This window comes from Medicago truncatula, chromosome 3, assembly GCF_003473485.1.
Source record: "Medicago truncatula cultivar Jemalong A17 chromosome 3, MtrunA17r5.0-ANR, whole genome shotgun sequence".
NCBI lineage: Eukaryota > Viridiplantae > Streptophyta > Magnoliopsida > Fabales > Fabaceae > Medicago > Medicago truncatula.
The window spans coordinates 11,638,581-11,655,553 of NC_053044.1; the positions used below are offsets into that span (position 1 = coordinate 11,638,581).

At 33.1% G+C, this 16,973-nt stretch overlaps 2 protein-coding genes across 2 annotated transcripts; one reads left to right on the forward strand and one right to left on the reverse strand.

Moving 5' to 3' along the window:
* Positions 1-5,532, reverse strand: LOC11416447 (N-terminal acetyltransferase A complex catalytic subunit NAA10). The gene is made up of 2 exons (XM_003599453.4): positions 5,128-5,532; positions 1-475 (listed from the first exon to the last, which is right to left on the reverse strand). Exons 1-2 carry the CDS (start codon positions 5,425-5,427, stop codon positions 224-226), a joined length of 552 nt encoding a protein of 183 aa, XP_003599501.1. The 5' UTR covers positions 5,428-5,532; the 3' UTR covers positions 1-223.
* A 3,695-nt stretch (positions 5,533-9,227) lies between these two features.
* Positions 9,228-16,613, forward strand: LOC11415432 (F-box/WD-40 repeat-containing protein At3g52030). Its single transcript, XM_003599454.4, has 9 exons — positions 9,228-9,565; positions 10,584-10,781; positions 11,779-11,833; positions 12,603-12,701; positions 12,918-13,021; positions 13,465-13,554; positions 13,758-13,897; positions 15,014-15,098; positions 15,861-16,613. Exons 1-9 carry the CDS (start codon positions 9,405-9,407, stop codon positions 16,243-16,245), a joined length of 1,317 nt encoding a protein of 438 aa, XP_003599502.1. The 5' UTR covers positions 9,228-9,404; the 3' UTR covers positions 16,246-16,613.
* Positions 16,614-16,973: the final 360 nt, after the last annotated feature.

The window sequence follows — 16,973 nt, forward strand, 5'->3', positions numbered from 1 at the left end:
TAATTAAGCATCATGACATGATGAACCACAAACGGGTGCATTCAATAAAAAAAAATAGTAAATCCACAATTGTAAAATGACAAAATAGCGAACATAACTAAATAAGCGTACAACAAGTAACAGAGCATTATTCGGCAACATATTACCATCTCGTCAATATCAAACTATTCAACAAAGGCATTCAATAAACCAGCAAAAATATGAGGGGATATTGCTCTCATAATCAGGCTTTAGCATTCCCCTTTGTCTCCCCAGAACAACAACCGCCACCATGGTGGTGGTGGTGATGATGATGCTGTGGTGGATGTATCGTCTTCCCCTTGAGTTGCTTCCTCATGTCGTAAGCATCCTCACCATCAGCATAATACTTAGCCTCTACATCATGAATCTTGTACCCCAAGGTCTCTGTGTACAAATTAAAAGCTGCACGGTTACTCTTCCTGACATGCAGCGACACGTACTCAGCACCAAACACCTGTGTCAGACAAAGTAACAGTAATCAGATTAAATTTTACTGGAAGGCACACACTTATACAAAATTTGATGAATCTAACTCGTAACAGATAGAATTGCTGAACTAGGGATCTGCAATAAAGAGTGAGAAATTTAAAGAAAACGAGAGAGAGAATCGGCATATCAGTTAAGAGTTTGAATTGTGGTATACTGAGGAGGCAACTAACTGAATCGAATTGCCAGTATACAGAAACAATGATATTGTAATACTATGAGTATTTAAGTTAATAGCTCCTTCTCCCATAAGTGAAAATCAACTCTGCCAGACAACGTTTTTACAAACTTTTCCATCTAACTTGTCCATAATCGCCACAAGTGTTCATGCCATAAGATTAAGACCAGATAAGTTGTAAAAAAAGCTATTCCAAACGCATCCTAAGTATCACAGCTAATTGAAATGAAAATTGAATAATTTTTTCAACAAAATAATCATAGGAAAAGAAAGGTTGAAAACTTGAAATAATAGCCTTATAATGATTAGGAGTATTCAAATAACTTATCTTATAAATTGAAATCAACCATTGCAGCTCAACTGTTTATAAATCATCTCATCAAGTCCATAAATACCAATAAACCCATAAAAACCTATTTAGTAAGATTAAGTTAAGAACTAGATTCTAATTCGGCTAAGAATCTTTTACAAGCTAAACTAATTGGACCCAAGTAACAAAACTGTAACTAATAGCTACCGTCCTACAGATGCACTAACTTGAACTAACTATAAATATGGTGTTAAATAACAATAACAGTAACAGTTTGTAACTGAATACCGCGATATAACAAATTCCTAACAGACTTTCAACAGAATCACCAATAACCTCATAAGACTCTGGTACTTACTATAAAACCCATATGATATCAAATTGCAGAGAAATGATATTTGAACATCTCTTTTGCAACAACTATTTTGATAACCCAGGTATTTTTGTAAAAGCAAAAGAAAAAAAGCTCAAAAAACACCATGCCAATATATCATAGGGGTATGGATTTCTAGGTTGTTGGAAAAGTTGTCACAAAATAGATGTCAATATATCATAACTCAACTGCATGGTGGTTCTTAGAAAGTTCAATTTTTGTGTTTTCAAACTTTGGGATCTCTTTAGGTGTAGCTTCCATGATGGTATTACGAGGGTGTGAAACGCACGGAGCCTTTGCCTCATTCAGTATGGCATTCTCTTATTCAAGTTCAACACCAAGATAATCTGGTTGTTTGTCATGTATCTGGGTTGTGAACTGGTTTGCAAGTTGGGTCTGGTGTTAAAAGTGTATGCAGAGGAACAGGGGTTTTCTTACCTCGTAAATATGGAGAAACCATTGACCCGGTTAACAAGTTGTTTTTAAACTCTGGGATCTCTTTAGAAAGAAAAAAATTAAACAATCTAAAAACTCATGAGCTTAAGTATAACAGAACTGTAACAGAGTTACAGACGCAAGTTCCCAACTAACTTTGAGGATTCTTTTTTGGACAAGCAACTATAATGAGTTCAACAGTAACAGACTTGTTAGTTGTATCTGAACACCGTTATTTAACTAACAAATTTGAACAAAGTTGTAACATAATTGGTAGAAACCTGTTCCATAGCGTTTTGAGCGGCGACCATTAGCTTAAATATAACAGAACCATAACAGATAATTAGTGCCGGTTTCAATTGACTTATTTGAGAGAGCAATTGTGAGACTGTTTGAAAGAGCTTATGGAAACATATTATGACATGTCCATAAGTTGTTTTCAGCTTATCTCCATAAGCTATCTAAGAAAGTTTATAGCTTATCTGAAAAGTTTGACATTTTTACTATAGGAATAGCTTATACATAAGCACTTGTATGACTAGGGGGCTATAAGCACTTAATAAAGTTTTTTATCCAAACATTGCATATATTACAAGCTCCCAACTCCAAAAAAGATTCTAAGTGTCTCTATCAGCAACATCTTGTAAGTTATAAATAAACACTGAAGTAACTTACTAATCCAAACAAACTTATAACGTTAACAAACTTGTTCATGGCATTTTGAGCGGCCGTCATGAGCTTCGGCATAAAGATCTGTCCCAGCTATATACAAGACTTGTGTGCATTGACTTATCTGAGCTTAGCTACTAAGATAAACACATGTAAGGCTGTTTGAGAGAGCATTTGGAAACAACTAATAACATGTCTAAAAGTTGCTTTCTGCTTATCAACTTATTTTTAAAAACTCACCAGTATAGCTTATTTGAAACAGAAAACAACTTACATGAAAACAATGTTTTTAACTTATATTTTGTTATAGCATAAGCACTTAATTAAGCTGGTTACCCAAACAGGGTCATAGTCACTAACTCTAAACCAACTAAAAAAATGATCCTGACTATCTCATACACTAAAGTTCTAACTAAATACCCTAGGTCTGGAATTGCTCCATTTATCTACCGACTCATGAGAAAAATAGGCATAGGTGATAAGTTAGTTGGACTCATTTTCATAAGTGGACCCCACTAATAGGTCCAACTAATCTTCCACCTGTGTCTATCTCTCTGGACTGTAAATGGAGGTAGATTCTGGTGCACTTTAACTATAGTTTATTATGAAAAAAACAGTTTATACTTGAGGTGCTAGCTCTGTGATAACTTGTAAGAGCTTAACCTTCTAACATCAAGGTAATGAGTTCTGATCACCTCCGGTACCGTTCTAAATTGGCCACTAGTGCACTTTAATTAACAATAATTTCCACTTTCCCAAATTTTTTTTAAATAAAATAATATAAAAACAGCTATATAGCTTAAGTGAAAACAACTTACTGCTTATGCTAAGCACATAAATGATAAACGGTTATAGCTTAATTAAGTAGTTCATCCAAACAGCGCGTCATAGTTGGAGATACCCAACTAACTCTAAAAATGATTCTAAATGTATTACCTAAGTTAGTTCGAATTGACTTATATGAGCTTATCTACTCACATAAACACTTCTAATACTGATTGAGAGAGCATATGAAAACAGAGTATGACATGTCCATAAGTTGTTTTCGGCTTATTTTCATAAACACTCCAGTACGGCTTACTGAAACAATAAACAAATTATAACATGTGTTAAAACCGTTTGGCATTAATTAACCCTTTGTAATATAGCATAAGCACTTAACTAAGCTGATTATCCAAACAGGGTCATAGTCATAAACTCCCAACAAACTCAAAAAATGATTCTAACTATCTCAAACAGTAACAAACTCGTAAGTTATAACTAACTAATCCAAAATCATCCTCCAATACAATTTTTGAGTTCCCCCAAATAAGGGAGATTTTGTATTATGGAGAAAAATAAACTCCCCAGAGCCCTTTACCACCCAAAGCCCTCAATTCTTTCACTTACTCCTTCCTTTTGTCCAAAACCCTCCCTCCATTCCAAACTCCCAAACATACCCTAAAGAACTAACTACTACCAAACTTGGAAAGAAACCTACTCCATGGCGATTTGAGCATCGAAATGTGATTAAGTATAACTGTATAACATAACTATAATAGATAGTTATAGAGTCTGTATGGATTGAGTCATTTGAGCTTATCTACTAAGATAAGCACTTGTGGGACTGTTTGAGAGAGCTTATGGAAAAAATATATCTATAAGCTGTTTTTAATTTATTTCCATAAGCTCCCAAGGAAAGCTTATAAAAACATCTTACAGCTTATATGAAAACAGTATCACTTCACATTATCTTTTATAATAAAAACATATTATAAAAAAACTGTAACGTAAAAGATAGTTACGACCTGTTTGGATTGACTTAATTGAGCTTATCTGCTAGCATAAACACTTGAGAGCCAGTTTTCAGCTTAATTTCATAAGGTCTGCAGGAGAACGTATAGCTTATAATAAAATAATTTGACTTAAATTCATCTTTTCTTAAGAACCTACTCCCTCTGATCACTATTATAAGCAAACAATCACTTTTTAGGTTCATTTATTCAATGAATATAAAAAGTGATATTTTGTTTATAAGTGACCGGAGAGAGATACATCATTTATTCAGTGAATTTAAAAAGTGATTTTTTGCTTAGAATTAAGTTGTTTTTTCCAAATAGAGCTATAGTCACAAACTCCGAACTAACTGTAAAAATGATTCTAACTAGCTATCCCTAACACTAACAACTCATAAATCATAACAATCTAATCTGCTAAACTTATAAATCAAACAAAACCTGTTCCATTGCATTCTGAGCAGCAGTCATGAGTGGACTACAGAGACATAAACTATAGATTACCCATTTCATTAAATGGACTACTAATTGATCCTACAATCTTCCACCTTTTTTGAACTTATAGCTTATGTCTTATAAGCTCATTTGACTAAAAAAAAACTGTTTCATAACAGTCACTTTCTCATGAGCTTATAGCGTTCTTAGATAAGCTAATTCAAGTAGTTTATAGCTTATCATATTTTATTCCAAGTTTACCCCATTTCATATTTATAAGTTAGTTCAACCACTAATTTTACCAAACACACAAATTCAATCAATTAACTTATCAACTACAAGCTAGCTCATCGTTTATCTGCTATTATTTACCGCGATGCAAATCCGAACTCGAGATAACTTAGTAATAAAAACAAACTCATAACAGAATCAAAACAAACCAAACCTGTTCCATAGCATTCTGCGCAGCAGTCATAAGCTTAGTAGCAATCCCCAACTTCCTATGAGTCCTGAGCACAGCAAGAGAAGTGATATGACCATGACACTCATTCGTCTCCTCTTCCATCTTCGCAAGAACATACCCAACAATACGTCCGTTGTAATCTTCCGCAACGTAAAGAAGCTGCGGCCATGAAAGGATATGGTAGAGATAATACTTCATCTGGTAATTCTCTGGTAAGCAGAAGAGATTGCACGCTTGCATCGCGAGTAGGTCGTTTACGGTTGCTTTGCGTATGCACACCATTGTTGCGGATTTGAAGAATTAGGGTTAGGGTTTTGGTTTGAGGATTTGGGTGGGGAATCGAATGGTGAAGAGAGAATTTGCTTCGGTCTATGCGTTGTTATTATTATATTCTGTTTTCTTCGATAAAACCATTAATATGTTTAATTTTTTTTTAGGTAATTATATTTTAAATAAGGGAAATGTTAATTTGTGCTCTTAAGCGCATGTTAAGGATTCCAATAATAGAAATATTGTATCAAAAATTATGTTAATTTATTGCTCAAAAAATTTAATACTATTAATTTTTTTCAATTAATACTTACCATTAATAGCAAGAATTTTAATATTTAACATGTGTCATGTGTCATAAGGGTACAAGTTAACATGACCCTTTAAATATTAAACATTTTTGTTGCAGTTTGAATTTCATACACTTTATTTATTCATTTTTAACGATGAAGTTCTATAGACCACCAAAAAAATAGAATATTGAGCATCTATCTTTCTTTTCTTTTTTTTAATATTAATATGAGTTTAATTTATATACATTGTCGGTTGTATAAAAGTTTAATACATTAAGTGTTGTACATTATTACTAAGACTTGAGAATTTCTAAGATTTAAAGTTTGTAAGAACTTCTAAGTTCAAATTCGCTTTGATTTTGATAGAGTAGGAACGCTTTCAAAAATGTGTAGAGTCTTGTTAATTTCTTCAAGTCTTCATCTTCTTATATATCGACGAAATGAGAGACGTTGGAGTTCTAGCGTATTAAGAGTCGTTGAGAATCATCAAATCAAAGGCATTGAAATGTTGTCTAATATGGTTAATGTCGTTTGAAAAGACATTCAAAGTTCATTGCTTCAGATATAATTATAAGTTTCATTCATGTTGTCCTGAAATTGACTTAACACATGACTCAAAAGAAGACAAACTATACTATCAAAGGCTGAAAGTGGCCCTTATCAGAAGAAAGCTGACATGGCATATGTTGGGACCCTCAAAGTCGAGATGTCACACAGTTTGTATTATACAAAGTCTGGGTGACTTAGAGTCTGGTCTCCAATTACTTCTGGATGACTTATAATCTTCTGAATACTAGTTGATTTTTGAATGACCTTTCTTTAGATCTTCTATATGAAGTAGATATAATAGTCACAAGAAAAAGGGGTTTGAATTGGGACCCTTTTAAAATTAAATCATGTACTAAAAAGGTAATTCTCTAGTTGAAACTTGGAAATGTTGAGTTAAAAACAGACTTCAGAAAGTTCTGAAGCGCTAGTGTAAAAACAATATATTAAATGTAAATGATTTTGTGTGCGCGTGTGTTTTGTTTACTGTAAGTAAAGAGTGTATGGAAGAGAAGAAGGACACACATAATTTATAATGGTTCACCCAATATGGGCTAATCCACTCCTCACAATCTTATGAGAATTTTCACTATAATGCTTGAGATAACCTCTCAACTCCTGCACCATATAACTTTGTTCCCTTGGAACTATTACAACCTGTATTCTCAAAGTCTTACTAGGCTCACAACTTTCTTTGCTAAGTCACACAAGACTATACAGCTTTCTACTCAACCTACACTTTAATACCCTTAAAGTTATATGAGATTTTTCTCTTACAGATGATTTCAAAGTTTGAATGAATTTGAACAAGAGGAAGAAGAAGATTATCTTTAAAATGATAAGAGAATATTGATTCACACTCTTGGAGATTTTAGGAATCTTTATAGTTGACTTGTTAAATCAATTTTGCTATGAAGCTTTAAATACTTTTAATAAGTTGCTTAAATATGCTTGTAAGTTGTGTGCTTCAATGCAGAGTCTTCCTCTCCTTTTATAGAGTTTCTTGATGTCTTGTAGTTGTAAGGACTTGTTCAATGGTCTTGTGCCACGTGTCTTGTGACTTGACAACTTTGGCTTGAAAGTCTTGATCAACATTCTGAACTTCAGAATGTTTCTGTGTTCATTAAAATACTTTCGAGTTTTGTTGTATTCTTCATAATATTGTTCCTGGTTCATATGGATGAATGTTAGATGAAACATGTAGCTGAATGAACCTTCTAAATTTCAGAATATTTGTTCATCTTAAAGTTCTTCATATGATGCAATCAAATCCTAATAATGAACTTGAATGAAGGACATCAATGAAGTGTAGTATGCATAACATCTAGGATGATACTCTTAGAAGAATATTTCTAATGTTTTATATTTCAATTGTTCATAAGCTTTAATGTTTTTTGATGACCCGATTCTTGGTTTGATTTATACTTTGTTTATGTTTTAGTTAAACACTCAAGAACACAAATTAGATACCAAGAAACTAATCAAAATTCATTAATTCTTTTAATCATCAATGTTTGTTATCCTTAAAATTCATCAGGAATTTTGCCTCAACACTATAGTCTTTAACTTTTGTTGTGCTTTTGATGCCCTTATATATGTTCAGAACTTATATATTTTAATCTATAATCATGCACACTTAAACATATATTAGCATATCTCATTGTTCTTCAATACTTTGTTATCATCAAAATTTTATAAACATTGTACAATTCCAATTTTATTCCAACACGTAATTCGATAGGTTTCTCTTTGATTGACTCTCAGCATATTCCAAATCATTTTGTTTAGTTCGCCTTTTTAACAAGTGGTTATAAAGACCGTCTTTCTTTTTTGCAATTTATTTCACTATTTTGCGTTTGGATTCTTTGAAATGAAATAAATAACCAGATATTCAAAAACATGGAAAAATCAAGGGTTAAATATGTTTTAGGTCCCTATAAAATTGGGACCTTTTAAGTTTAATCCTTACTTAATTTGAATAGTTCTTTTAGTCCCTAAAAGATTTTTCTGCACTTAGAATTAGTCATTCCTTAATTCAATTTTGTTTAATTTATGCTTAAACTCTTGAGTTTTTGAACATTCTTTGCACACGTCGTATTAAGAAAATTGCTAAAAGTTCCTCTGCAAAAAATTGTCGCAAAATTTGATTTCTACGTCCAGATTTTGTTAATTTTATCTTGAACTTTTGCCGTTTTAAAAAATTCATATTTAATTCGTTTTATGGTAAAAAATTCTAAATTTTAGTAAATGAACCTTTCTCACTATTCTAAACTTGTCTCAAAAAAATCGTACAAAAATTTAAGAGTTTAAGGATAATTAACAAACTTGATTGTAATAGGGACTAAAATTAGAAGTATTTTTTTTTTTGTAGGGACTTAAAAACTTATTAAAATAAGTAAGAACTAAACTTAGAAGTTCCCAATTTTATAGGGATCAAAAACATATTTAACCCAAAAATCAATTACTCAACTCCTAGATAAAGTAAGGGCCCTGCCCGGGGCACGGGTTAAATAATCCAAAAAAGAAAAATTTGAATAAAAAATAAAACTTTTTCAACTTTTAAAAAGTTGATTACACAATTTCCAATACAAAAGCTACTATATTTGCTTCCTTAACCCAGTGCCCCCGACATTAACATTTCACATAAAGTAAAGATGCATCTTTTTGATGGTTGAAAGTAAAATATGCAAATTTTGCTTTAGTTGATAGTTGTGCGCTTTTGTGTGCTTGGACATTAGTTGATTTTGTCTATTTTTACTTTACTCTATTCGAATTGTTATTGTTGTAATCTTTAGTGTTTCTCTCTAATAAATCTTGTGCTGATGAGTTTCTCTTTGTTAATATATCTTATTTTTGCTTGTTAAAAACAACTATGACACCATAATTTTTTTTAAATTACAAAAGAAAACAATTTTTTTAATTGAATGTGAGCCGGCATAAATACTTTTAATCTTTAAAAAATAAATTAACATAATTTTCCAACAGAATTCCTATGAGAGGAGCAGTATTATTAAAGAGATCAAATTTCCCAACCTTACAATTCTCGTCGATGGCATAAGCTGCTGCCTGAGTATAGTAGAGAGAGCAGAGAAGACTTAACACAGCTGCCGTTCCCCGCCAGAATAAAGTTTCACGGCGGTGCCGGAGAAGATGCATCCTACTTCGGCCACCGCTTCCACCGACCACAAAAACAAACGCCTCTGTAATACTCCGTCCACAATACTTTCCCTCGACGGCGACATCCTCTCTATCATCTTCGCTTTCCTTAACATGTTCGACCTTGTTCGTTGCTCTCTCGTTTGCAAATTCTGGTAACTTCTCTTTTCCCTTTCATTTCCTTTTCTGTTTGCAATTTGAACAAAATCACACTTAATTGTAACACCGACACTTTTGATGGAAGACGTATGTGTCTGACATGTGTTGGTATCCGACTCTGACAGAGTTGACACATGTTATGTGACTGCCATAGTGATGTTGAGAAGCATGATGGAGCTCAAGAAAGAGAATAATAAAAAGTTTGTGTGTAAAATGCATTTTCTATAATGATAATGAATAGGCTTAAATGCTCAATTGGTCCCTTAACTTGATTTCATGTATCGGTTTGGTCCCTTAACTTAACTTAACTTGATTTCATGTATCGGTTTGGTCCCATAAGAAATAAAAGGTCCCTTTAGGTCTTTAACTTTATTTCAAGTATCGGTTTGGTCCCTTCTGTTAATTTAATGCAAAAATTAACAAAAAAAACGTTAAATTTTGGTCGCTTAACTTATTTAATTAGTATTAATTTGGTCCCTTAGCTTATTTAATTAGTATTAGTTTGGTCCCTAAACTTAACGTTTTTTTGAATTAAATTAACAGAAATGACCAAACTAATACTTTAAATAAAGTTAAGGGACCTAAACGGACCTTTTATTACTTATGGGACCAAACCGATACTTGAAATCAAGTTAAGGGACCAATTGAACATTTAAGCCTAATGAATATAACCAACTAGCAACTAAGTGCAACTTATTAACAACTAACTTAATCAATACTAACAAAACTGATAGGATTGACAAGTGGCGGTGTCTGATGTTGAAGTTGTTTGTAGTTTGTTTCTAGTCCCACATTGCTCAGGTTTGTGCGCTGTTGAGTGTATAAATACGCTTGAGTACCCTCATCCTTTGAGCTAACTTTTATGATGAGATCCAAACCCATTTAACATCCGACAACACACTTACACGTGTGAGTACATAGAATAATGTCATTTTCTCAGGTTATTATCAATTCCAACATGTATATATTGTGTCTGTGTCCTTGCTTCGTACTAATTGCTATTTTTTTTTTAAGGAATGAAATACTTGAGTCTCGGTCATTGCGAGTGTTTTATGAGAGGAAGTTGCGGAACGATGCTTCGAGTTCGAGGTCATTTGAACATACTAAAAAGTCCTTGAGGATGATTTTAAGGGATGTTGCTATGGAGCAGCATAGATTGGCGCTTCAATGTGGTCGGTTTCATGTTGATCAGTGGAAGGGTCATTCAACAACGTAAGTTACTAACAAGTTCTTTAAAGTTAGTAATGTACCTAATTATATGACCCTTTTGGAGCATTCGCTTGTCACTTAATATAAGACCCTCTCTACATATTACTGGATACATCAATTTCTCTTTTTCTGCTATCAATTTACAATGGAATATGAAAAATCAACATTGAACATATTTATATAAAAAGGGTAATTTAGTAATACGCATAAAAAGTGTCAAATTAGTACTAGTAGTATTTACTTTACAATTTGTGTATATGTTTGTGTGTGACATAAAATGTGTATATGTCCATGTCTACACATACATTTATGTGTGAGTACAGATAAATAAATTATTGATACCAGCGTTTTCTGATGGTGGAATACGGTGAAAGGCCGAAAACCATGATTTAAACACGCCATTCCATTGTGGCCTATGGTGGGCATCCCTTCACAAATTGGACATGACGGTTGTCAAAAAGTCCGCCACATCATATCACGCCGCGACTTCCATATTATGCCATATAATACAGATTTAATAGTGTGGATATGTGCATGTGCATGTCAAAATTTTAAAGCTATTACGAATGTTGTTCCATGTTCGCTAAAATGTCGAATTGAACTGAGATCATTTTTGTAATTTTCCGAAGCGTTTTTTTAATGTTAATCCTGCTGAGGATTTTTGGCATGATTGTTTTATGTTATTAATGGCTATACTCTTTGAATTCTTGCTTAAACTGCCTTAGTTACTGGTTTCATATGGACATTTATTTTTTAACTGTTGGCATTATTCCCATAATCCTATTACATCTGTGCGACTATTTCTGCCTCCCATAACGAGAACTTAATGGATTCTATATGCAAAACTGTTTATTACTCTGATGTAAATATCAATGATGAATCAATAATCTGATTGCATAAGTACTTGCCTACTTTGTGTACATATGTTCGATAAATACACACCATATAAACGTTTGGACTGTATACTGAACTGATGTTCAATCTTTGCCTTTCCATTCAGGATTTCTCAGTGCCGAATGAAAATGGGCACACTTGTTACTGGTGTGGGAGATAAGGTGTGGACACTATTCTTATATCTTATGCATTTCCAATATCCTGTTCTTAAAAACATTCTTCCCAGAGCAGCTGGTATAAAGTTTGTTTTATGGTATATTAAACCTACGGTGGAACTGGAATATGAACTGCTCTGTGGTTCTATGACTAACTTTGCATAATCTATTCTAAGTTATCGCTCAAGATATCCATATCGTTTGTCGAGATTGATTAATAAGTTTATGACTTGGTAGTCATGAACCATGAACGGTACATGTATGTGCATCTGCACATCCTCATAAGACAATATCTAATGATCTTATAGTGTCTGAGCAAACTGCATTCGGTGGGAAGCAGTAAATTAACAATCGTATAAAACAATCACAATAGTAACTATTCACCTACTCCATAAATGAATCTTGCAACTTTGAAGTATTTAGTTTTTTCATAAAGAGAAGATATGATTGAACTTTTAATTCACATGAACATATAAAAGACAAACGATTCAAAGTGTTACTGCCTATTCTTTGGGGGCTGTAGAAAACTTCATCAATAGATTCCTTAAATATCTAATATGGATTTTTATTCTGCTTCTGGAAGTGTACTTTCTCTGTATTTGACTATGTTAATCATTTAAATGGAGCATATTTGTCATTTAAAACAGTACAAATTCAAGTTATACTGCTATCTTATCTACCATTATTGATATTTTATTTTTATTCTTTTTCATGTGGTATAATTTCTAACTTGATTAGCCATGTTGTACTAACTATTCTCTTGGCATTATGGTAGGTTATTCGTCTATGGTCACTAGACCGCTATAAATGTGTAGAAGAATACTCGATACCTGATACACTTTCTCTGGTGGACTTTGATTTTGACGAGAGCAAGGTCAGTGATTGAATGTTTTATGGATTAATTTTGTTCAGAGAAAGTATAAGAAATATTGTAAAACTCTTCTTAGGAATGAAAAACCTTAAATAGTTTGGTTAGTTAATTCACATTCTTCTGAAAGTTGGTATTAATAAGTATAATTGGTTTTAATTGTAAATGTTTGGCTGAGGTTTTGCATGTCTATGCTTTATATCTCTTAATATTCATTTGTAGATTGTTGGTCTAATTGGCAGTCATTTTTGCATATGGAGGCGGAACGGGAAAAGAAGTGTATTTCCTTCTCTTGAAGGCAAATTCATAAAAGGTTCATGCATGCGGTAAACAAAAACAACGCTCTTTCTTCTGGTTTATTTCTAATTCTGTTGCATAAGGCAGTCAGACTCAGAATCTTGTATGCTTTGCCGGCATGAAGTTTAAAATTTATCTAAATTGAGTCTCATAAGGCAGTCTGTTGTTTGCTCTAAGCTTCATTTGTGAAATACAAGCCTTCATGATTTTTCTGTTCTGCTCTATTCCTGTTATTTTTCTATAATTACTATTAAAAGGATTAACATTTGCAATAACTACAAACCAAACATCTAAATTCTTACTCGAACTTTAGTGATATTATTACACCTGTTAATTAATTATATTATATTGTACTTTTATAAGATCACATGACCTGTGTTAAGATCGTGTGTATTTTACACTCCTTTTCCACTCCTAGATAGGATCTTGATTTTGACCTGAAAGTTTTTCTTTTCCCCTTATGTGCTTGCAGTTACTTTGATCCAGAAGCTATGGTTGGATGTGATGATGGGTCTGTTCGTGTTTTTGACATGTATAGTAGGAGATGTTCTCAAATTATAAGGTATCTTGCAGTTTTTTCTGTTTTATTTCTGTCCAAAAATGATCTGATGTCATTGCGCATTAAGTTTATCATGAAAAAACACAAGTTGTATATTGTATAAAATCATAAATCTCATTGATATAGGTTGATTCATTTGTATTGATTGAGGAATAACTTAAACATGCCGACTAACATTTATAATATGTAAAACTCGGTATCTGCAGAATGCATTCTGCACCTATAACTTGTTTATGTTTAAGTGAAGATCAACTGATACTAAGTGGCTCCACTTCGGGGAATATAACAATAGCAGATCCTTCTTCTGTTCAGAAAGTAGCAACACTTAGATCAAGTGATTTTAGAGGTAAATGTTTATCCCTTCTAATTAATATTGTGGTTAGCATGATTGCATTCAGGATTTGCAACACAATCATAAGAATCAAATTATGTTTCATTTTTTTATTTGACGAGCATCATGCATTCCTCTCAGTATAATATACACGATCCTTGTTTTGTTTCTATTGCTTTATTCTTCTCTCCCCTTCTTTATTATCAATATATGTATTGCTTTGTGGACATGTGACTTGAAGATGAATGTCTATATTGTTTCCCTCGTTCTACTTCAATATAACAATCGTACTACTAGACTATTAAACCCACGGTTTTATAGATATATAGTTTTCCATTCAATCATTCTTAGTTTTTTTACCTCTTAACATGTAATTTTGTCATTTCTGAAACAATATTCCGTCTCCTCGAAGGTCCCAAGCTACTTATATCTTTTTGAACTATTTTTGCTCACAAGAAATAGGTAACTGAAAGCTATATTCAATAGGGAACTTTTTCTGTAAAAGTTTTAGCTATATTCAAAGAGAAAATATCGATACTCAATTTTGTTAAAAGTCAGTCACGATTTTGTATTTTGGATGTGGGTTTGGTTTGGTTAGTTTGTGGTCTGGTGTGAATCACTTTTTTTAGCATTTGAATCATAACTTACTAAATTAAACCAGTTTAGTTCAAATCTTGTTCTAGGTGGTTTGATTTAAGTGTGACTCAGTTTGGTTTAAAATGGTTTGTTGACCACCCCTAAAGGCGGGAACTATGCAAGCTGTTACATGGGAGATAATGTTTGTGTAGTTAAACCTGGGGAGCTATAATGTATTCATATTACATTGGCTCAGCATTAGAATTAGTTTCTAATTTCCCCAGTGTTTGGTTTGCACTTCTTGTGTGTCCTTTATGCTATGTGATTGTACATGTATGAGAAATACTACTGTACTTGTGGCACTTCAATCGGAGTTAAGTTAATATGATCTTATTTTCTTTGGTGGATTACTCCTGGGCAAAATAATATTTATTTACATGCTTGGAATATTAATTTTGCATGCATGGCATAATCAGTTTTGACCAATGTAGGAAATTAAGCACTACAGATTCTGATGCAGCAAGTGAAAATCTTAATGTTTTATTTTCCTTGCAGGCATAAAGACCTTGTGTTTAAAACCCTCCTCTCAGCTTTTGTTCGCCGGATCAGCTGTTGGGTATACATATTGTTGGGACATGAGGTATGATTGCAATAGTGTATTAAAGGTTATTGCTAGGGGTAGGGGCATCAACGTTAGGAATTCCTAAAGAAATTAAGACGCGTGTAATAAAGCATGCTATATCATTTCCAAGGTTTAAAATGACAGTCGACGCATTGCAATCCTTTGATATTATCAAGAATCATGGTCAAATGCAATATTGCGGTCAAATGCAATTGATGCGGCCATAATCGTAGTCACAAAGACATTGAAAAACTTCATGTCGCAGCCATAATCACACCTATTTTAAAACCCTGATAATTTGTAGAAATTTACGGATTTTCCATATTAGTATTTTCATCACACCTGTAATACATGTGGACTCTAGGAACTGATTGTTTTCGTATACTCTGACGGGTATTAAGGTGCTGGATGAAGCTTTACGCCTTCCCTAATTTGTCCTTCCTTTTGCTAGATAGTCTTCCCTCTTTCTTTTCCTCTCTAGATGTCAAAAGATTAGGTTGATTTGGAACATAAATGCTCTGCATGCATAAACCATTAGTTATTCCAGAGGTTTTGGGTTCGATTCCAGCCTTGTGAATGTAACAATGTTAAATCTCTTGAGGGAATGCTTTGCCACCCATTGTGGTCCTATTCAGCTCAAAGGATTAGCCTCTGTTGTAATTGCGTGTAGAGGATACCTGATTCACACAAAAAACAAATCATTCATTTTTACTTGACCAATGCAAAGTTTTATATATTTCATCACTCATATACAAAATCTTGTTTTTTTACATCATGCAGGACACGAAAACTGTTGTGGAACACACGAGTGAGTCCTAATGTTGTGTCCTCCTTACAGCACATGCGGAATGACAAATCAACATTGGCTGTTGGAGGAATAGATGGTATCTTAAGATTTCTAAATCAAAATGATGGCAATATTGTTTCAAGTTGTATTGCGGAGGATAGATTGTTGTCGACGTATCAAAGTCATCCAGGCTCCATCCAAAGAAGGAAGGGGAAGAGATTGCCTGAAGATACCTACATAAATATTGATGCCATTCCTAGGAATTCTCGACCTTCTATTACATGCCTAGCTGTTGGAATGAAGAAGGTTGTTACCACACACAATACCAGGGACATCAGATTGTGGAAATTCAAAGACAACAATACCATTTCGTTGTAAAATTTATGACCTATTAAATTTGCACTTCTAAATTTCGTGTACGGATTTGAGAATCCGCAAATTCATGTGCGCTTCACCTACTTAACACAGCTAAATAGGCTCCCCCATTATGGATGCTTGTAGGAAAGGATGACTATAGACGCAGCTTCTCTCTCTTAGGGATCCAATAAATAAATTGGAATCAAATTGACTTTTTTGGTGTGTGGTTGAAATGTAATGATTTATAGTTATTGATGGGTCGATTTAGTGAAAAAACAATTTGAGGAGTTAGGTCGGAGACTCACTCCTCAAATTGTATTAACTATTTGACATAGAAGATAATTAGACCAAAATAAAGTATGAACTATTTGATAATTAGACAAAAAAAATATCAATTGCATTACAGAATTTATAGAAACAATATTATTATTTTTGCAATAAGTAGTTTTTAGAACCAATATTATTATTAAAAACTCTTATTAATGCAGCCAAGTAATTCCTCCAATACTCCTACACACCCTCTCAGTCACTCAAGGTAAATTTTCATATGAAATTTTACGGATTAAATTCATATATGCAATGTTTGTTCTTTCAAATGAAATCTTATGGTGAGGTAATTTTTCATGTCTCCTCTTTGCTTGGTTTACCTCCTCTGGTTGCCTTTTGATATGGTTCGCTTAGTTTCTTCTATTCTAGGATGTGGTTTCTTAATTCTTGTAAATCTTTGTTTCTAATATTTTCCATGGCAT

What these genes read in the sequence shown, in the direction of transcription:
- LOC11416447 (XM_003599453.4), bottom strand. Translation starts at nt 5,427, where the DNA reads ATGGTGTGCATACGCAAAGCAACCGTAAACGACCTACTCGCGATGCAA. An exon ending in CGCAGAATGCTATGGAACAG is followed by an intron (nt 476 to 5,127) that starts GTTTGGTTTGTT and finishes TGTCTGACACAG; the next exon opens with GTGTTTGGTGCTGAGTACGT.
- LOC11415432 (XM_003599454.4), top strand. Translation starts at nt 9,405, where the DNA reads ATGCATCCTACTTCGGCCACCGCTTCCACCGACCACAAAAACAAACGC. An exon ending in TTACTGGTGTGGGAGATAAG is followed by an intron (nt 11,834 to 12,602) that starts GTGTGGACACTA and finishes GCATTATGGTAG; the next exon opens with GTTATTCGTCTATGGTCACT. An exon ending in AGATGTTCTCAAATTATAAG is followed by an intron (nt 13,555 to 13,757) that starts GTATCTTGCAGT and finishes CGGTATCTGCAG; the next exon opens with AATGCATTCTGCACCTATAA.